This window comes from Chiloscyllium plagiosum, unplaced genomic scaffold (assembly GCF_037043375.1).
Source record: "Chiloscyllium plagiosum isolate Xiang-an unplaced genomic scaffold, Cpla_swu_hap1 HiC_scaffold_31, whole genome shotgun sequence".
Classification (NCBI taxonomy): Eukaryota; Metazoa; Chordata; class Chondrichthyes; order Orectolobiformes; family Hemiscylliidae; genus Chiloscyllium; species Chiloscyllium plagiosum.
The window spans coordinates 29,236,568-29,258,683 of record NW_028270169.1 but is presented as its reverse complement, the minus strand read 5'-3'; the positions used below and the strand labels follow the sequence as shown (position 1 = coordinate 29,258,683).

Sequence of the window (22,116 nt, the reverse complement as noted above, 5' to 3'; positions counted from 1 at the left end):
CTAAAGCACAAAAAAGGGGAAATACTCATCTAGCATTTAGCTGCAGAAATATACATGATCAAAACAAACTTCAGTGTTTCAAAAATTGTTTCGCATTTATTTTGGCCAAGAGAATCATCTGGGGGGGAGGGGTCACCGGAAGTGTGTATGAAATATAGCTCACTTGAAAATTGCTTTGTGTTTTGCAAGGTTGTGATTGTAATTGCCTCAGCTGTGTTAACACTACAAGTTAAGAAACAGAGTCCATCATTCAGTGTAAATACTCTAATGCAAAAACAGAAAGGTGGGAAAGAGAAAGATACAATCACACAATTAAGTAGCAAGGCTGATACATGGGCCTGAGTTATATGCCCTGATCAATTTGTTTTTAACATAGTGTAACAACTAGCTAGAAACTTTTCCAGCAATAGTGGATGATTAATAGATTATACAGAATAAAAGAACAGTGGACTGATCCAAAATAATCCAAACTGGATGATGTGTAACAGCACAATGCTCCAATACCATATAACACATTGTAATGTAAACACAAGGGATCAGCTTCTGACTACCATCATCAGACAAGTTCCTCATATAAACTTTACAGAACACAAGCCAAATGCTTGCTATTGTATTTGGGAAGGAGACGTTAAGTCATGTAAGACACAATACTCAGATAACTGAGGGTTATATTTTATACGATGATGAAGTTTCAGCCACTGAAACGCCATGTTTTCAAGCACAGGGAACTGAGGGCTATTTTGTTCTTCATGCACTGAACTTAAGAAAATATGAGTGAAAAATGTCATTGTATTGAAGATTCAATACAGCTCCATTGGTAATTGATATGATCAATATGCTATGGCGATCCATTATGAATGCTGAACTAATGACACAAATGTTAAATATCTCCCAGAGTAAACCAAGCCAATTAATATCACCATCTCATTTGTTTCTGATCTTGCCATGTTCCATAATATACTTTTATAGAAATGTAAGTTTGTGTTCAATTTATTACCACATTTGCTAATCTAATGAAAGTGACTGCATTTCAAAAAATAATTCACTAATGAAGAAATGCTTTAGAAATTCCTGAAGAAGGGATCAGTTTCTACATAAATAGAAGTTAATCTTGCAATGACGAAGAAGGTCTCTTCTGTGTTTATTATTTACAGTGAGCAGAAATGATATTTGGAATTGAATATTTACTACCAAATGCAACCCACAAACCCATTCTTCTAGCCTTCTTGAAAATTATCAGAACCTTAATTCTTTAAAATAAAAGATTAATGCATTTAAACAATTTATGCTAGCACCTATTTTGCTTTGTCATGATTTAATAGTACTCTGTTATTCTGTAATAGATGAATAATAAATACCAATATTAATTTGATCTGACAATACTATAACTCCTGCTTATAAGTACTTTAAATTCTATAGTGTGCTTAGATATCTTGACTTGATTCTTCCATCTATAATTCCTGCAAACTCAAAGCTTGCTGCAACTGTCAACAATAAATCAAGTTTGTTGTTATTGTGACAATTAATGGTTATTTAATAAATTATATTGTAACCATCATCCTATTCCCATTGTACCCAGGTTGTGCTATTCCCAATGTTCTAGCTGCAATATAGCCTCCCTACCTCCATCCAACTCCCCTATAAGCCCTTGTCCTCCTTGACCTCTTCCTTTCCAATTCACCAGGTAATTTTTTTGTTCAGCAATTTACAACCTTCTCCGTCTCCACAGATCCTTCTGCAGTTTTCATTCCTTCACCCAACATGTGCCCCACTGTGCACCTCCCTACATTCTAGTTCAAGCTAAGTCTTTGAATAGCTATAAAACTCAGGGGACTTAGCCCATTGTGCCTGCTGCTCTCTCTCTCTTTCTCTATTGAGAGCAAATAATTTTTGAGCAGCTGTTTGTGGCTTTCCCCATCTCTATATTGCTTCACCAGTGTTTGATGTCTTCTTTTGGGTGGTACTGAGAGCGTGTGAATAAAATGAAGCCAAGCTGAAGAGAAAAACAAAATGTTTGAGGTAGGTGGGGAAGCAGGAGAGTCAGAAACAAAAACATCGTGGGATCATGGGGATAGGTAGAGAGAAATAAAACAAAGAGACAGAGAGCTAGGTGCAGACAAAGTCAAATATCAGTGCAGAAAGGAAATTGGTACATATCAGAAGAGGTAAATTTTGGGTATGAAATGAAAAAGAGATAAACTGAGAAGGGCAAGAGAGGATAAGAATCTGTGGATCAGAGACGGAAAAAATTCAATGGTCCAATGTGGCAGGAGAAAGTGACAAATAGATAACCAGGATGTCTCAGTAGTGATATCTCAAAAGCTTCGTGCTCTCACAAAGGACATAATCGAGACTCTCAGAATTTGGAAGCACCAAGTGAGAGACAGATTTTAAAAAATGACAGGATGAATGGACTAAATAGCAACATCATAAATTAATTATTAATATTTGTCTAATATATGCAGGTCTACATTGTCAGTAAAAAGGTCAACACATCCTTTAAAATAGACTGTGATGGTTGAGGATTTCAGGGGGACATAATGAAACGGGAGAATTTTGCACTAAGAAAATACTTTCTATTCTAATAGTTTACCTTTCTTACTGCTGTGACGCTATAAGCATGCCCAGCTACTAAGCCATCTTGCTTTCCACATCTTTCAACTTCCTGTATAACATTTAAATAGAGACAGTGGTAAGTCACAAATACTGCAAAAGAAATTATAGGAATTCATCTATTGCTTGTGGTGTTATGATCAAATACTTAGCTTTGATCCTGACAGTTAAATATTCCAGGTTTGTACTGCTATCAAGGAGCTTCACCCAGTAGCTACTCCGTTCACGAAAACAACAAGTAAAAGTCTCAGAGAGTGTGCAGACAATTTGTCATTAAGCTTAATGGAACCTTGCCAGCAGTAGGAACTTCTTAAATTACAAGCATTATCACAACACAATGTTTTAATAGAAATGTTGAAGTTGGAATTAAATGCAAACATAAATGCAATAATTTCATGTTATTGTTTAATTCAGGTAGATTGGATATAAGAATGTGTCTCTTCATGGTAGTGTAATTGTATGTAATTTAAATTCGTTTTTATGAATCAAAAACATAGATGTCTCCAATTAGTTTAGCAACTTGGAATTAAGCCAGGCATTGGGGAGGATTCAGATTCCTCTCTGAATCTAGGCTGAACTAGTTGATCTCAGACAGTGTAAATGTTTGAAACTTGTGATTAGCCAAGTCAGTCCTTGACTAAAGTTAGCGCGAGCATTCTTTAATCCTGATCACTACCTGCACCAAAATAAGCATATATCAACAAATTAGTTTGGCTATAATAGTCTTCCAATTGAGTAAGATGCTCACTTCCAGATCACGCACCTCAAATTGCTGTGTGGAAAGACTATTGACAGTCAGGATAGGAGGAGAGAAAACTAAAGTGAACAGGGAAAAATCCTCAAGAAAAAAGAGCTAGAGACAAAAGCGCTGGGCACAGCACTTAAAAAAAATTACACATAGAATCTATGAACAAGCTGATCTTAAAATTCTGGATCAGATTCCATAAATACAAAAGAAAAAGTGAAAATGGAGCAGAGTATCTTGGGGTTAACTGACCAAGAAAACAATGGCAGAGGAGAAAGTAAGGTTTGGACAAAACAGTGAAATGGACAATATTTAACGATCTGCCCACTACACAACATGCCCAATTGTCATTCCATTAAAGTCAATGAAGGGGATGATATTGCAACTGACAAGATGTTTAATGAGTGAAAAATGCAACCATTTCATGTTACCTTAAAAACATTTTATTTTCACAGGAAAATGGCTTCACCAGCAGTAGGTGCTCTCCAAAGAACTAATTAACAATATTAAGGGGAATATCAATTTCAACTCCTTTCATCTTTAAAACTTACATTTTTATTTTATAAACATTGGTGTTCCTGTATTTAATATTTTCTTATTATTGAAAGAAGAAGCTGCTATCAGCAAGTCTGTCATCGATGATGAAGATAACAGGAAACCTGAAGTTTTATTATTGTGATTTTTTTAACACAACAGCCATTGGAGGCAAATAAAGATAATTTGAAAAATATTTCAGCATTAGTTACCAATACATCCAAAAGTCAGTTGTTGCTTTTATTATCCTATTTACAAGGTTGAGATTGTTGTGGTTCTGTTCGCCGAGCTGGAAGTTTTTGTTGCAAATATTTCGTCCCCTGGCTAGGCGACATCATCAGTGCTTGGGAGCCTCCTGCGAAGCGCTTCTTTGATGTTTCCTCCGGTGTTTATAGTGGTCTGTCCCTGCCGCTTCCGGTTGTCAGTTTCAGCTGTCCGCTGTAGTGGTTGGTATATTGGGTCCAGGTCGATGTGTTTGTTGATGGAGTTTGTGGATGAATGCCATGCCTCTAGGAATTCCCTGGCTGTTCTCTGTCTGGCTTGCCCTATGATAGTAGTGTTGTCCCAGTCGAATTCATGTTGCTTGTTGTCTGCGTGTGTGGCTACTAAGGATAGCTGGTCGTGTCGTTTCGTGGCTAGTTGATGTTCATGTATGCGGATTGTTAGCTGTCTTCCTGTTTGTCCTATATAGTGTTTTGTGCAGTCCTTGCATGGTATTTTGTACACTACATTAGTTTTGCTCATGTTGGGTATCGGGTCCTTCGTTCTGGTGAGTTGTTGTCTGAGCGTGGCTGTTGGCAATATACCAACCACTACAGCGGACAGCTGAAACTGACAACCGGAAGCAGCAGGGACAGACCACTATAAACACCGGAGGAAACATCAAAGAAGCGCTTCGCAGGAGGTTCCCAAGCACTGATGATGTCGCCTAGCCAGGGGACGAAACGTTTGCAACAAAAACTTCCAGCTCGGCGAACAGAACCACAACAACGAGCACCCGAGCTACAAATCTTCGCACAAACTTTGAAGGTTGAGATTATTTAGAAAATGAGAAATTAATACTGGTATCCTCCTCAGTTGAATTTCGTCTGTTTCTTACAGCCACATGATGTAATGATTAAATGTGGAGGACATGAATCTGTTGGACTTTTGCTGCAGTAAAATGACAAGGACATAACTGATGCACAACAATTACATTAAACCGCCTAAATTAATCATCGAGGTTGAAACTGATTCAATACCACATGTCTGACCTTTCCTGTTCCACAGGCCATTAGAGCATTCTTCCTGGAAGCAGCAGAGAGATGGTTGTACAGCTCCTCATACCTATCTGCAAATTCTGAAAATCTGTAGATTTCACCAACACCCCCAGTAAGATCGGTCAAAGCATCCAATGTATACCCTCCTTCAATCGCCTTGTAGGAGCCATGCAATCTGCAGGTAAAACACAATAGGAAAGCAAGAAATATAGACACATAAGAGACCTCTTCAAACAACTTAATCAAGTTGGTGAGATATAACCTTCCACACACAAACCCGTGCTACCTATCACTAACAAGTCCATCCACTTCCAAATGTGAATATCCTGTCTTTCAGTATCATCTCCAACAGCTTCCCCACCACTGACGTCAGTCTAACAGGCCTGTAATGACCTGGATTGTCTCCATTTCCCTTCTTACACAAAGGAACAGCATTGGCCATTCTCTGGTCATCTGGAACCTGACCTGAGGTCAAAGAGGATATAAAGATAGCTGTTCAGGCTCCAGCTATTTCTCATTTGCCTCCCACAGTCTCCCAGGATAGATCCCATTTGACACTGGGGAATTTTCTACCTGAATGTGTTTCAAGACACCCAACACTTTCTCTTTCATTATATTGACATGCACAAGAGCATTCACATGCCTTTCCCTAACCTCAACATCCCTCTTGTCCCTTTCTTAAGTGAATACAGATGTAAAATACTCATTACAGATCTCACCCAGTTTCTCTGGCTCCACACATAACCTCCCTCCATTATTCTTGAGTGGGTCCACTCTTTACCGAGCTACCTTCTTGCTATATAAAATGTACTAAAAAAATGTATAAAATGCCTTGGTATTCTCCTTATTCCTATGGACCAAGGATGTTTCATAGCACTTTTTAGCCCGCCTAACTCTCTGTTTGTGCTCCTTCATATTTTCTCTATATTTTTCAAGGACTTCATTTGTTGCAACAAAAACTTCCAGCTCGGCGAACAGAACCACAACAACGAGCACCCGAGCTACAAATCTAGTTGCCGAGACCTTAGGTATACTTCCATTTTTCTGACTAAGCTGAAAATCTCCCCTGTCATTCGAGAATCCTCAATTCTGCCATTCCTGTCCTTCATTTTCACAGGAACATGTCCGTCCTGCACTGTGTCAATTGGTCTTTTAAAAGACTCCCCCATTAGTGGTGGTACAGTGGCCCAGTGGTTAGCACTGCTGCCTCATTGAACCAAGCACCCTGATTCGATTCCACCAGCGGGCAATTGTTTTTGTGGAGTTTGACCATTCTCCCTGTGTCTATGTGGGTTTCGTCTGGGCACTCCAAATTCCTCCCACAGTCCAAAGATGTGCAGGTTAGGTGGATTGGCCATGATAAATTGCCCATATGGGATGTAGGCTAGGTGGAATAGCCATGGGAAATGTAAGGTTACAGGGATAGGGTGGAGGTGTAGGGTCTGGGTGGGATGCTGTTGAGAGAGTGAGTGTGGACTCAGTGGGCCAAATGGCCTGCATCCACACTGTATGGATTCTATGTCACTCTTAACCAGCCATTCCCCAATCCACATTCTCCGATTCTATTTCGGTTATAGTTGGCCTTACTCAATTTAACCACTTTATCCAAGATCTACTCTTGTCCTTATCCATAAGTATCTGGAAGCATATAGAATTATGCTCATTATTCACAAATGTTACCCCACTCAATTTTTGATCACTTGGTCGGTCTCATCTCCCAATACCAGGTCCAGTATAGCCCCCTCCCTCGTTGGACTAGCCACATACTGTTTCAAAAAATCCTCAAGGGCATGCTTTACAAATTGCTTCCTATCCAAACCCTGGCATTAAAGGAATCCCAGTCAAAGGTAAAATCACTCAACACAACAACTCTGTTACTTTCACATCTTTCCAGAATCTGATTATATATCTCTTCCTCTATCTCCTGCTGGTAGCTGGGAGGTGTTTAGCCCAATCCCAGCACTGTGGTTGCGCCCTTCCTAATCCTGAGCTCTATCCATAATGCCTTGCTGCAAGATCCCTCCAGGTTGTCCTCCGTCAACACCTCTGTGATATGCTATCTAACCAGTAATGCAACTCTTCCACCTCTTTTGTTTCCTTCTCTGTCTTGTCTGAAACATCAATATCCCAGAACATTAACCTAACAATCCTGAGCGTCTTTCAAGCATGTGTCTGTGATAGCATCAATATCAAAATTGCATTCATTAATCCAGCTCTAATTTCATCCATCTTACCTGTTACACTTCTTGCATGGAAGCAAATACAATCCAAGCTTCCTATTGCGCTGATCTCAGCAACCTCTCTCTGACTTCTATTCCTCCTCGCTATTTTGCCTTAGATTCAAGCTCTTCTCCCGTCTCTATAGTTACTGACCTGCTGTTCTGATTCTCACACCCCTGCCACATTAGTCTAAACCCTCCTGAGTAGCAGTGCTAAACCTTTCTGCCGGGATACTGGTGCCCCTCCAGTTTAGGTGCAAGTCGTCCTTATTGAACAGGTCGAACCTTCCATGGAAACCTTCTCAATGATCCAAATATTTGAAGCCTCCCCACTACACCAGCTCTTTAGCCACATGCTCAATTGTACTATGTCTCTGTTCCTAGCCTCAGTAACATGTAGCACAGGGAGAGACCCTGAGATGACTATTCTAGAGGTCCAGCTTTTTGGTTTACTACCTAACTCTCTGTTTGACATTGCAGGACCTTGTCACTTTTCCTTCCTGTGTCATTTGTGCCAATATGGACAATGATTTCTGTCTGTTTACCCTCTCATTTCAAGCCTTTACAAATGCCCTTGGCAGGAAAACAATGCACATTTTCCAGTTCACCATGGACACAGAGAGCCAGGGTACCAAAGACAGCAGACTCTTGGAGCATGAGGCCTCAACTACTGACATGTGGCACTTAGAGCTCACACAAATCAGCCTTCTATCCATTGACTCCATTTATAATTCCCACTGTCTCCGGAAAGCAACCAACATAATCAAAGACCCTTCCCATCCTAGTTATTCTCACTCTACCCTCTATCTTCGGGGCAGAAGATAAAAAAAGTTTGAAAATACATACAAGCAGATTTAAGAAGAGCTTCTTCCCTGCTGTCATCGAACTTTCTCAACAGGAAGCAATTTCATTCCCTCAATGTTCACGTTGTTAGTGACCACAGACAGCAAATTCTGTGTGTGTGAGCACCCTATCCAGGGAGCTGTCACAACGCTTACATACTGCACAAGTCCCAGGTTTGGCAAATACTTGTAGTCCACCCCATTATCTCCAGAGCTGCCTCATGGGTAACAAGAGTTAGCCCCAGAAGGCATAACTAATGCCACCAGTGTACAATCTTCAGCTAGACGTTAAACAGTGTTACAATGCTGCCCACTGATCCACCAGGATCATCATTGAATACACAATTGGTTTTCTGAAGATGCATTTCTGTTGCCTAGACCACACAGCAGAAAATTCTAGTCTTCGGGGGACAGAGTTTCCAGAATAGTGATTTATGCTGTACATCACTACATCATAGTGCATTTGGAATAGGTATATTTAAAAACAGCGAAACACATTATTTACAATGAATTGTTTAAATGCACTTACTTTGCAAATGCCTTTTCAAAAAGCGACGGCCAGAATTCATTCTCAGCTTCTGATCTGGCATAAATAAGTCGTCCATTTCTTGTTGGCAAATAATCATCCACCAAAATTTCTACCCATTTCCCAAATTGCCAGAATCGGAATCGAAAGATTCCATAATATGGACATTTCCCAGTAATATACTGGCCTGTAAGGATTAGAATATATTTGTTAGACAATCCCCCTGCTGTTTTAGAAACTAAAGCAATGTTTCGTAATACATTAGGTCATCTGTGAGATTAAAATGATTTGATTTATTGTTATCACATGTACCAAGATGTAGTGGTAAGAATTGTTTTGCGTGCTGTATAGACAGATCTTATCTACAAAGTGCATCAGGGTAGCAGAACAGAAAGCTGAATACAGCATTCCAACCACAGAGAAGTTGCAGAGAGAGAGAGAGATTGATATTAACATTTGAGAGGTCCATTCAAAGGTTCGATGACAGCAGGGAAGAAGCTCTTCTTAAATCTGCTTGTATGTATTTTCAAACTTTTTTTATCTTCTGCCCCGAAGAAAGAGGGTAGAGTGAGAATAACTAGGATGGGAAGGGTCTTTGATTACATTGGTTGCTTTCCGGAGACAGTGGGAATTATAAATGGAGTCAATGGATAGAAGGCTGGTTTGTGTGAAGAACTGGGCTTTGTAGTTTCTTGCTGTCTTGGGAAGAGTAGTTGCTATACCATGCTGTGATGTACCCAGATAGGATGCTTTCTGTGATGCATCTGTAAAAATTGGTAATACTCCTTGTGGACATGCCGAATCTCCTTAGCCTCCTAACGAAGTCGAGACATTGTTGTGCTTTCTCGATTGTCGCGTCAGCTTAGGTGGACCAGGACACATTGTTGGTGATCATCTCTCCCAAGACATTGATAATGTCAACCATCTCTACCTCAGCACCATTGATACAGAAATGGGTATATCCTCCACTCCACTTCCTGAAGTCAATGACCAGCTCCTCCATTTTGCTGACTTTGATGGAGAGATTATTACCTTTAGACCATGACACTAAGGACACAATCTCTTTCCTGTTGTCTATCTTATCATTGTTTGAGATCCAACATACAATGGTAGTGTTGTCAGCAAACTTGTAAATGGAGTTGGGTGGGAATTTGGCCACACAGTCATGAGTCTGTAAGGGGTATCGTTGGGGTCTGAGTTCCCAGCCTCTGGGACACTCGTGTTGAGGATTATCGTGGAGGAGGTGTTGTTGCCTATTCTTACTGACTGAAAATGTGTTGCTGGAAAAGCGCAGCAGGTCAGGCAGCATCCAAGGAACAGGAGAATCAACGTTTCGGGCATAAGCCCTTCTTCAGGAATGAGGAAAGTGTGTCCAGCAGGCTAAGATGAAAGGTAGGGAGGAGGGACTTGGGGGAGGGGCTTTGGAAATGCGATAGGTGGAGGGAGGTCAAGGTGAGGGTGATAGGCCGGAGTGGGGTGGGGGCGGAGAGATCAGGAAGATGATTGCAGGTTAGGAAGGCGGTGCTGAGTTCAAGGGATTTGACTGAGACAAGATGGGGGGAGGGGAAATGAGGAAACTGGAGAAATCTGAGTTCATCCCTTGTGGTTGGAGGGTTCCCAGGCAGAAGATGAGGCGCTCTTCCCTCAACCGTCGTGTTGCCATGGTCTGGCGATGGAGGAGTCCAAGGACCTGCATGTCCTTGGTGGAGTGGGAGGGGGAGTTAAAGTGTTGGGCTATGGGGTGGTTGGGTTGGTTGGTGCAGGTGTCCCAGAGGTGTTCTCTGAAACGTTCCGCAAGTAGGCGGCCTGTCTCCCCAATATAGAAGAGGCCACATCGGGTGCAGTGGATGCAATAGATGATGTGTGTGGAATTTGTGGCGGATATGGAAGTGTCCCTTGGGGCGTTGGAGGGAAGTAAGGGGGGAGGTGTGGGTGCAAGTTTTGCATTTCTTGCGGTTGCAGGGGAAGGTGCCGGGAGTGGGTTGGTGGGGGGTGTGGACCTGACGAGGGAGTCACGGAGGGAGTGGTCTTTTCGGAACGCTGATAGGGGAGGTGAGGGAAATATATCACTGGTGGTGGGGTCTGTTTGGAGGTGGCGGAAATGACGGCGGATGATACGTTGTACATGGAGGTTGGTGGGGTGGTAGGTGAGGACCAGTGGGGTTCTGTCCTGGTGGCGGTTGGAGGGGCGGGGCTCAAGGGCAGAGGAGCGGGAAGTGGAAGAGATGCGGTGGAGGGCATCGCCAACTATGTCTGGTGGGAAATTGTGGTCCTTGAAGAAGGAGGCCATCTGGGTTGTACGGTTTTGCAAATGCAAAACTTGCGCCCACACCTCCCCCCTTACTTCCCTCCAACGCCCCAAGGGACACTTCCATATCCGCCACAAATTCACCTGCACCTCCACACACATCATCTATTGCATCCGCTGCACCCAATGTGGCCTCCTCTATATTGGGGAGACAGGCCGCCTACTTGCGGAACGTTTCAGAGAACACCTCTGGGACACCCGCACCAACCAACCCAACCACCCCGTAGCCCAACAGTTTAACTCCCCCTCCCACTCCACCAAGGACATGCAGGTCCTTGGACTCCTCCATCGCCAGACCATGGCAACACGACGGTTGGGGGAAGAGCGCCTCATCTTCTGCCTGGGAATCCTCAAACCACAAGGGATGAACTCAGATTTCTCCAGTTTCCTCATTTCCCCTCCCCCCATCTTGTCTCAGTCAAATCCCTTGAACTCAGCACCGCCTTCCTAACCTGCAATCATCTTCCTGATCTCTCCGCCCCCACCCCACTCCGGCCTATCACCCTCACCTTGACCTCCCTCCACCTATCGCATTTCCAAAGCCCCTCCCCCAAGTCCCTCCTCCCTACCTTTCATCTTAGCCTGCTGGACACACTTTCCTCATTCCTGAAGAAGGGCTTATGCCCGAAACGTCGATTCTCCTGCTCCTTGGATGCTCCCTGACCTGCTGCGCTTTTCCAGCAACACATTTTCAGCTCTGATCTCCAGCATCTGCAGTTCTCACTTTCTCTCAAATCTTCTTACTGATTGCACTCCAAGGGTCAGGAAGTCAAGGATCCACTTACAGATAGGGTAGCTGAGACCTATGTTGCATAGTTTGAAGACGAATTTGTTTGGAATTATGGTGTGAAGGCGGAGCTGTAGTCAATAGGTAGGAGCCTGATGTAGGTATCCAGATGTTCCAGGCATGAGTGCAAGGCCATGGAGCTGGCATCTGTTGTGGGCCTGTTGCAGTGGAAGGCTAATTGCGAAGGATCCAGGGAATCTGGGAAGCTAGAGCTGATGTGAACTACAACTAACCTATTGAAGCATTTCATCATTATCGAGGTCAGAGCCACTGGGTGGAAGTCATTGAGGTACGCTCCATGAATTATCTTTGGCACCAAGGATGTTCGTGGTCTTCCAGAAGCAGGTGAAGACTTCAGATCGTAGTAAGGAAATGTTAAAGATGTCTGTGAATACGCCTGCCATCTGGTCTGCACAGGATCTGAGTGCATGGCTGGGCACTCCATTTGGGTGAGTCATTTTTGTGGGTTTACTTTTAAAAAGGTCGATCTAACATCTGTGGTGGTGACCGTGAGTACAAGTGCATTTGAGTCTGTTGAGACAGGTGACATTGTTTCACTGATCTTCTGTTTGAAGCTAGTGTAGAATCCACGACATCATCAGGTAGGGCAGCATTGTTGCCTGCAACTCTGTTCAACTTTGCTTTATAGCCCGTTATGTAGTGTAAGCCTTGCCACAAAAGACGAGTGTCTGTGTGGTTAGTCTCAGTCTCAAGTTTAGTTTGGTATTGCCTTTTGGAGTTTCTGATGGCTTTGCGAAGGTCATGCCTGGATTTCCTGTACAGGTCAGGGTCACCCGACTAGAACACCTCAGACCTGGACTTCAGTAGATCTATGATTTTGGGTGGGGGAATACTTGGATTAACTTCTTCGGCACGCATTCTTCTACACACTTACTAATGAAGTCTGTATTATTGTATTACACAGTGTCAAAATGCATAATAGCTACTTTTATCTTTGCAATTTACTTCATGATGCTAGGCAGTACATCCAAGACACTGCTGGTACATTGCATTTAACATGTCCCTTGGCTGCTCACAACTGGCAAGGTTCTGACTGGACACAACCATCCTGCACATGCAAAACCTGAAACAAAATATCCAGCATTAGATGTGATTTAGCGCTCATGTTCAATACTGCATTCAATTCTGGTCTCCCAGCTATAGAAAAGATGTGAAACTTGAGAGGGTTCAGAAAAGATTTACAAGGCTGTGACCAGGGTTGGAGAGCTTGAGCTGCAGCTGAGGGGTGACCTTATAGAGGTTCCTAAAATCATGAGGAGCACAGATAGGATGAATAGTTAACATATTTTACCCAGGATCAGGGTGTCCAAAACTGCACTGTGGCTTAGTGGTTAGCACTGGTGCCTCACAGCGCCAGGAACTTGGGTTTGATTCCAGCCTGGGCAACTGTCTGTGTGGAGTTTGCACATTCTCTTCATGTCTGCGTGGGTTTCCTCTGGGTGTTCTGGTTTCCTCCCACAGTCCAAAGATGTGCAGATTAGGTGAATTGGGTAAAAACTAAGAAGGGCTTTTGCCCGAAACGTGGATTTTATTTCTCCTCGGATGCTGACTGAACTGCTGTGCTTTTCCAGCACCACTAATCCAGATTAGGTGAATTGGCCATATTAAATTGCCCATTGTGTTCAGGGATGTGTAGGGTGGGTGCATTAGTCAGGGGAAATGTAGAGTAAGAGGGTGGGGGAATGATTCTGTGTGGGATACTGTTCAGAGGGTTGGTGTGGTCGTGTTGAGCCAAATGGCCTGTTTCCACACCGTAAGCATTTTATGGTTCTATGATTGGACCTCATAGGTTTAAGATGAGAGGGTAAAGATTTAAAGGGGAGCTGAGAGGCAACGTTTTCACGCAGAGGGTGGTGCATGTATAGAATGAGCTGCCAGAGGAGGTGGGTACAATTGCAACATTTTAAAGCACCTGTGTGGTTACATGAATAGGAAGGGTTTGGAAGGATATAGGCCAAATGCTGGCAAATAGGACTAGATCAGTTTAGCATATCTGATCAGTGTCGATGAATTGGACCAAAAGGTCTGTTTAGAACGCATGCTGTACTAAACATTCCTGAGAGTGCCAAGATTTACGCTGACAACCATTTAAAATTGTCAGTCAAACTTGTTGTACAGTATACTGGTGTGGACAGGAAGCATCATATGCTAATACACAAGCTTGCTCTTTGCAGATAGAAAGAATGGATACATACTGCTTCTATTTCTACTGAACAAAAGAGGTGTCAGCAATTCTCTGGTTCATTCCTCAAACCAATGTTATGCCATCCAAAGCAATTGTCCCTCATTCAGAACATGTTGAATTGATAGATGAGCTTGCAATGTACACATTATTCACTTGAAACATACTAACAATCAGTTTGACAGCTATTGTATTTACTTGTATTATGTAGAAGGTATTCATTTTCCTCGAAATATTGGCAGAATAATCCAGTAACATGAATTGGAAGAAAGTACTTAATGCATAATATGGCTTCTGTGATTATGCCTGTTATAAATGCTTGCCAAAAAACAAATTTTTAGAACTGCCTTCTGTAACTCATGGTCAGTAAATACTTCTTGGATTTTTGAACATTTTTTCTTAACAACCAAGGAATATGAATATTGTACTGGGTAGTCATAGTAATAGAGAATTAGATACAGAAATTTGAATACATTTTCTTGTTTTCAAGCAAATAACAGGTCCAACTAATTATCTTCAAATATCTTCTACTTTTATGTTATCATCTATTCAGATGTATTCCTAATCCAGCCTCAAGATCTTTGTTCAGTCAAAGCATACTTACAAGGCTCCACAAGAGTAATAGGTGAACAGGATTTTGTGATGCATTAAAGTATTAACTAAATATGTTTGACAAATCAAGGCACAACCATGTTGTGGTTATATATGATGCCAATTAGAGGGAGGATGAGAAAGTATCAGGATAGTTCTTTCACTTGCCCTAACATTTCAAAGTGGACATATCTTTTTCCCTTACAAATCATCTTTAAAGACATTTATTTTTATCAATCTGTTTCGACATGTTACAACACACTTGTGTGAGGTGGGACACTTCTGACCCTGATACAGGGACACTGCCAAAAGACACCCAAATGGGCATATTTCAAGTCATGCTTGGATTTCTAGAGTTGGATTTCTATTGTAACCTTAATGGATTAACAGCAGCAATTATTGCTATTGCACAGTGGGGATTATAAAAAAACTGGACAGAACCAATTTCAAACTCAATACCCCAGTGTTGGATCAGCATGACTTATAAAATGTACCAAATCTATTTTTAGCAACAAGAAGAAAGCAAGGATTGTAGATGCTGGAGAGTCAGAGTTGAAAAGTGTGGCGCTGGAAAAGCACAACAGGTCAGGCAGCATCCAAGGAGCAGGAGAGTCGATGTTTTGGGCATAAGCCCTTTATCAGGGAAATGTCAACTCTCCTGCTCCTTGGATGCTGCCCGACCTGCTGTGCTTTTCTAGCGCCACACTTTTCAACTCCATTTTTAGCAACAGGTCTTTTAGAAAAATATGAGAATTAATTAGCAGTAGCATTGTAAATAAACAGGAATGCGAAACAATGGTATTGCCTTCAGTAACTCCAATTCAAAAGTATTTTGACTTTAAAACACTTTAGGTCATCTTGAGGTTGGGCCAGATCTTAAGTTATTTCTTTCTGAAGTGTTGATTATACAGGTCGTTCTGGCATAGCACGCATTTCGTCAATGCGAATTGGCAATAACAGATGACAATTTGTGGAGCTTTCTGCTGAACGGGTGAAGCAATTTTTTATAGCAAGCTTCTACAGCGCGAATTTCTATAGAGAGAGGTTGCAGAGGAATGCAACTGTTGCATTATAGCAGAAAGACCTGTATTATGAAAAGAAGAAATGCAAACAAATAAAAATGACAATTTGCACGCACCGGGCAGAATTTTCCTGACACCAGGGAATTCGTGCTGGAAGCAGGAGAGTTTGATAAAAAGTAAGCATCTGCATGAGAACTTCTCTCCAATATATTTCCACCTTGTCTGAGGTGTGGAACAAAATTGGCAGCCAGCTCCAATAATGCAGTAAATTATGTCACTGCAGGGCGTAAATAGAGACCATTTTCTGATGTGATTTTCCTGCTTTCAAAGCTGCACCCTGAATATGGGGCCCACCAACTCTCTGAGGCAGCCTTTTAGCAGCAATTCTGTGCATCATTGGTTTCTCCTCTAAAAATACCATTCTTGGACCTACATAAATCAGTGGCCACTGGCCGGGCTGTAGGCTACCACCTTGAGTTGCCCTTGCATTTGTCCACCTACATCTGCAGCATGTATTTCTCCCAGTTGGGCTGATGGCTATCCCAAACCTGTACCTGCAGCCTGCCCCACCATTTCTAATTGCTTGGCATTCCAACAGCCTGTTAATTGGCTGTCTCCAGGAACCTCATGCAGTCAGCAGGACTCGACATCACAAGGGTCAGGACCTATACATGATCCGAGCCTAGGGGTCCCAATGACCCCAGAATATTCAGTCCACTGACTCTCTGCATGCATTCCTGAAGATGAAGCCAAGCACCTCGGAAAAACGGAAATTGCCAAGATTCTTAAACAAGCGCATTTGTACATTCTAATTTCACAAAGGGGACAACTTGTACATTAAATGATATTTCTTTCAAATGAAATGCTGAATACATTGTAAACATTTCTGTGCTAAGCAATACAGTAACATTAAACAAAAGCACAAAGAGTACAAAAGTAAAAGGTAGGGATCACTAAACTTGCACTTAGTTGGGTTATCATGTTTAATCTTACATCTCTTGCTTCATGAAAGATGTCAAACATGAAAGATATTTTGTGAAAGACTTCAGACAAGCAAAGAGGCTATGGAAACTCAAGCACTTTTTCCAAATTAAAATTTCAATACAGTCTGATTGAGGTGTTCAAAATCATAAGGGTTTCAGATAAAGTGACTCAGACACTGAAAAATTCATTATTTATGAGAATGGTTCCTGAGATGAGGAAATTCAATTATTAAGGTAGATTCCAGAAGATGGGACTGAGTTCCTTGGAAAAACGAAGACTGAAAGAGGATTGATGGAGGTATTCAAAATCATGAAGGGGTGGGACAGAGTAAACAGGAAGAAACTGTTCCAATTTGCGAAATGATCGAGAAACAAAAGCGACATGAGGAAACACTGCAAGTGGTTAAGATCTGGACTCCATTGTCTGAAAGTGTGATGGAGGCAGGTTTGATTGAAGCATTCAAAAGGGAGGTAGGCTTTATCTAATAAGGGAGAATATACAGGGTTACAGAAAGAAAGTAGGAGAGTGACACCAAGTAAACTGCTCATTTGGTCAGCCAATACAGAGACAGTGGGCCAAATGGTTTCTTCTTACACCATCACAGTTCTATGATGCTGTGAAGTTATGAAGGCTTCTAAGTAAAGTAAATTTGAAAAGAAAAAATCCACAGTAATGCCATATCAGAAACCACAGTGGAAGTAGAATCTAAACAAGATTTTATGAGGGTGGAGAATGAATATTTCAAAAAATAAATATTTTAAAGAGTCTGGGAAAGGGGAGAGGAAAGGTACTGAGCAAATAGATTTTTCTGACAGCTGGCACGCATGGCCTCCCTTAGTGGTTCCATTATATTACCACGGTATTAATATTTGCCTTCACTTCTTATGATTAATAAATTGCACTTTTATTTGTTTTTAACTGGTAACATTGCATTTTAGTCAACATCTGCCAGTTACAGATTTACTTATATAATTTGATTTGAAATGTTTGTTGACAAAATTCGAGTTAGTGTCTTCCTTCTATTTCTTATTTTATTTGCCCTATTCAAACAGCATGATAAATCTGCATGGATAACCATACTATCTGCTGTTGCACTAAATTAAACAGTATGAATATTTTATCAGGTATATACTCAGTGAAATGAGATGACAATCTTCTTGTTATGGTGCTGGCACCAATCCGTCTCAGCACTGTTGTGAAGTTTGGTGCTATTAATGCCCAAATGTAGCAAAGAAACATGTTAACAACATACTTTTCTGGCAATCAGGTACTTAATTGATTTACTGTGGGAGCTCAAGAGGTAATGCGGTACTTAACAAAAGTCTCAATCCAGGTTTGATGAGGCATGACCTTTACAGAAAGAAATTTGCTTTATTATGACACTTCTGGAAAACTGTACATTAATAAAAATTAGATTAGATTAGACTAGATTCCCTGCAGTATGGAAACAGGGCCCTTCGCCCCAACAAGTCTACACCAACCCTCCAAAGAATAACCCACCCAGATCCATTCCCCTACCCTATATTTACCCTGTGACTAATGCACTTAACACTATGGGCACTTTAGCATGACGACTTCACCTGACCTGCACATTTTCGGATTGTATGAGGAAACCGGAGCAAATGGAAGTCAAGATAATTTATACATGGTAATGGATTTCTATATCCAGATTTTGCACAGCCAGAACTAGACTTCAGGAAAGTTAGGATACCTCTTTAATCTGCATGGTTGCCACAGTCACCTGATCTCCTTGGTCAATGTCATGTTAATTAATTTACTGTAAGTGCTGTCCTTACAGCATCTGGCTTAGGGAGGAAAACAAATCCACCAGGTTTAGCACTATTATAACAGTGATCCCTGGTAATATTGTAGGATTTTGAATGATAGTGAGAGAAATGGTTTGCCAATATGCACTGCCAAGATCAACTTATGAGTGATACTCACTCAGTTAGGATAACAAAGTATGTTTGTGGAATTGTTGTCATGATTTGGAGATGCCAGTGTTGGACTGAGGTGTACAACGTTAAAAATCACACAAAACCAGGTTATAGTCCAACAGGTTTAATTGGAAGCACACTAGCTTTCGGAGCGTCGCTCCTTCATCTGGTGGTAGTGGAGGGCTCAATCCTAACACACAGAATTTATAGCAAAAATTTACAGTTTGATGTAACTGAAATTATACATTGAAAAATTGATTGTCTGTTAAGCCTTTCATCTGTTAGAATACCATGACGGTTTCACTTCTTTCATGTGTAAATCACAAAACCTTTTTTTAAAAACGTTGCATTCTCAGGTTATCTGTTAACAATGGTGATAGCTAGACAATATGTTGTAGGTGTTAGCCCATTGCTCTGAACAGGAGATTTCGAATTGGGACCAGCTAGAGTAGCAGCAGAGTACTTATAAACTGCTCTGCCATATCTCAATCCATATTTATCCACAGTTAAAAATCACACAACACCAGGTTATAGTTATAAATTTATACTTGCAGGGTTACATTGTACTTTGCTCAAAATCTGCATGCATTCATGTAGAACTCTTAGCTCAAAAACTGCATGAATTCATGTAAAACTCCGTTATCTCACTTTTTAGATTAGAATCAATCTAAACGTCATGGCATAGACAGAGAACACAGTGGGCTAACACCTTCAACATATTGTCTAGCTATCACCATTGTTAACAGCTAACCTGAGAATGCAACTTTTTAAAATAAGGTTTTGTGATTTACACATGAAAGAAGTGAAACTATCATGGTACTCTAACAGATGAAAGGCTTAACAGACAATCAATTTTTCAATGTATAATTTCAGTTACATCACACTGTAAACTTTTGCTATAAATTCTGTGTGTTAGGATTGAGCCCTCCACAACCACCTGATGAAGGAGCGACGGTCCGAAAGCTAGTGTTCCTCCAATTAAACTTGTTGGACTATAACCTGGTGTTGTGTGATTTTTAACTTTGTGAAATTGTATCCCTTCATGTAACCATCACTTCAGGAAAAGAAGAAAAAGAAGACAATTAACAGGAAGAGAGGAAGATATGCAAAAGCCCTTGCAACAGAACCAAAAATGCAATAATAATGAATCACGTCTTCAATAAGTAAACTGTGGATGAAGACTTGAAAGAAGATGTAGAAATGTGCTCTCACATGCTGAGTACAGTGCTAATTATAGTAAAATACATCCATAGATGGAGGTGATCTGCTGCAATGTTGAAGTGACACCATGTTGGGTCAATGAGATGATTATTACATTGGAGGCCTGGGCGGGAACAGAGGGGGTGTGGAGGGAGGGGTGTGTGTGGAATTCAGTCAGTCAAATAACCTTTTCCAATGCAAGTAGACCTTTCTATATTACCAAATTGCCTATTGCTGGTAAGTCCTGTTCACCAGGGCTGAAAGGAAGAAACCTGTTATATATTACCAGCATCGACCAATTAACTGACAATAGCCACCAAAATCTGGTGGACCAGTTTAACAGAGGCTGCAGTTCTAGAGAGGGGATGCCTCAATTATTCAGAACCCATGAGAAAAAAATGAGGTTACTTCAGAAAAGTTTCATGGCTGTCAGAAGATGTTAGACTTCCCTCCAAAACTTTCTGCTGCCATTTTGCAGATGTATGGACTGCAGTGGTTTAAGGAGGTGTTCAATCAAGGACAATTAGGGATAGCCATAATTATTGGCCCACTAAAGGAAAACACACTCACTAAGAAAACCAGAATTTTAGCTCTAACTGCACCACTATTAAATCCCTTTTGTGCTATTTTTAAACAAGTATTAAATCACTTAAAAATAATAGTTAAATATCTACATTAAAATAATCAAAAGCTAAAGATAGTACGAGTGTCAGATGATTCACGACTGAATGCATGTTGGTAAACATGTCCCAATAATAATTTTAAGATGAGCAACAAATCTGTAACCTGACTTAGGAGATATCATAAACTAAATTATGAGACTGATTCAATTGAAGCTTATTCAATTCAGAGGATTAGCTAAAAGCCTCCAGCTGCCTCCCAATCCTAATATTTGGTAACTGGTGATCCAGTCTTTAAAACAACTGGACTTAGTGCCATAACCAAAGCCATTGTTTTGTAGATTTTCACCAATAACACAGTTAGAATTGTTGGAATGTGCCCTCCAAACTCTATTGCAGACAGTAATGATCTCATTATTTAAGGAAAGATATAAATGTGTTAGAAGTACTTAAGGGAAGGTTTACTAGACCAATACCTGAAATGCATGGATTGTCTTATAAAGAATGGTTGGATTGGCTAGGCTTGTATCCATTTAACTTTCGAAGAATAAGAGATGACTTGATTGAAACATATATGATCCTGAGGGGTCTTGGCAGGGTATACGTGAAGAGTCGTTTCCACTTGTGAGAGAATCTAAAACTAGGCATCACTTTTCAAAAGTCAGGAGTCCCATTTCAAACAAGAATCAATGGCCATTGGTCAGTTCTTGGTCAGGTCAAATTATTCGTAATACATTACATTCGTAATACATTCGTAATACAGTAGACATTATATTTCTATAAAGCTTAAATTTCTAGCTCTTTTTTGATCTTTTGTTTAAAATGTGATCACAAAACATAAAAATTATTATTAACTCTAAATCTAAATTTTAAACATATGAATTCTCACCTGCTGGAATAACCCATTCTATCAGCCTTTTGCAATTAGCTATTGTAGCCACGGAGGCCCAGAACCAGCAGTCTCCCAACTCCCCCTGTATAATGTCACTTTTGCTAACTCCATCTGTCATAAAGAAGGCATTTTCGTGCAGCTCCTAGTAACAGAGAAATAACTAATTTAAATAATATGGCACACCTCTCAGTTCACCATTTCAATCATAAGGAATGAATAATTAACAACTTGTATTGCTTCAAATCATATAGCAATGTAGCAGAAAAAGAGGCTAGTTGGCCCAGTGAACCTGCCCCAGCTGTTTGATCAAGCTACCTAATTAATCCCATATCCTTGCTCTTTCCCCATATATCCTATAACCTTTTTGTTGTTAAGTGTTTCTCCAAATTATATAGCATCCTTAATTTAATGAAAATCCTCAAGATACTTCACTTTGGAAAGAAACAAGCTGATAGGTTGAGAATTTAATGAAATGAGCTGACATTCAGATATTAAGCTGATAGCATTACATTTTGAATGAATCTTGGTCCAAAGAAATTTTTCTTGAATTGTACTCTCATTAACAGGTAAAAAGGTCAATCCATCTGCTTTCTTTTCTGCCCTGGCTGATTGTGATACTGAAGCAGTTTCAGTTTTTAATCTTATTCAGTTATGTTGCTTTCTGTTGCTTTCTGCCTACCAGTTTGATAAAACTAAAATAAAACTATATCAAGTGTTTCTTGCTATGATGAGCCACTTGTTTTCCATTGCTAATTCTGTAAGGGACAGAATGCCTTAAACTATTTGTAAGAAATAATAATGTAGAATTTAGTCATTGGGAATTATGCTAAACAG

The 22,116-nt window shown here is 40.8% G+C and overlaps 1 protein-coding gene across 1 annotated transcript in view; it reads right to left on the bottom strand.

Moving 5' to 3' along the window:
- Window positions 1-22,116, bottom strand: part of LOC122564215 (calpain-A-like) — a 36,471-nt gene that overhangs the window by 10,677 nt on the left and 3,678 nt on the right. The window contains exons 3-6 of the mRNA XM_087977382.1: window positions 21,280-21,424; window positions 8,742-8,925; window positions 5,146-5,326; window positions 2,594-2,665 (exon numbers count right to left, since the gene is read on the bottom strand). Coding sequence (XP_087833508.1) covers window positions 2,594-2,665; window positions 5,146-5,326; window positions 8,742-8,925; window positions 21,280-21,424 — 582 coding nt within the window. The remainder of the gene's footprint in view (window positions 1-2,593; window positions 2,666-5,145; window positions 5,327-8,741; window positions 8,926-21,279; window positions 21,425-22,116) is intronic.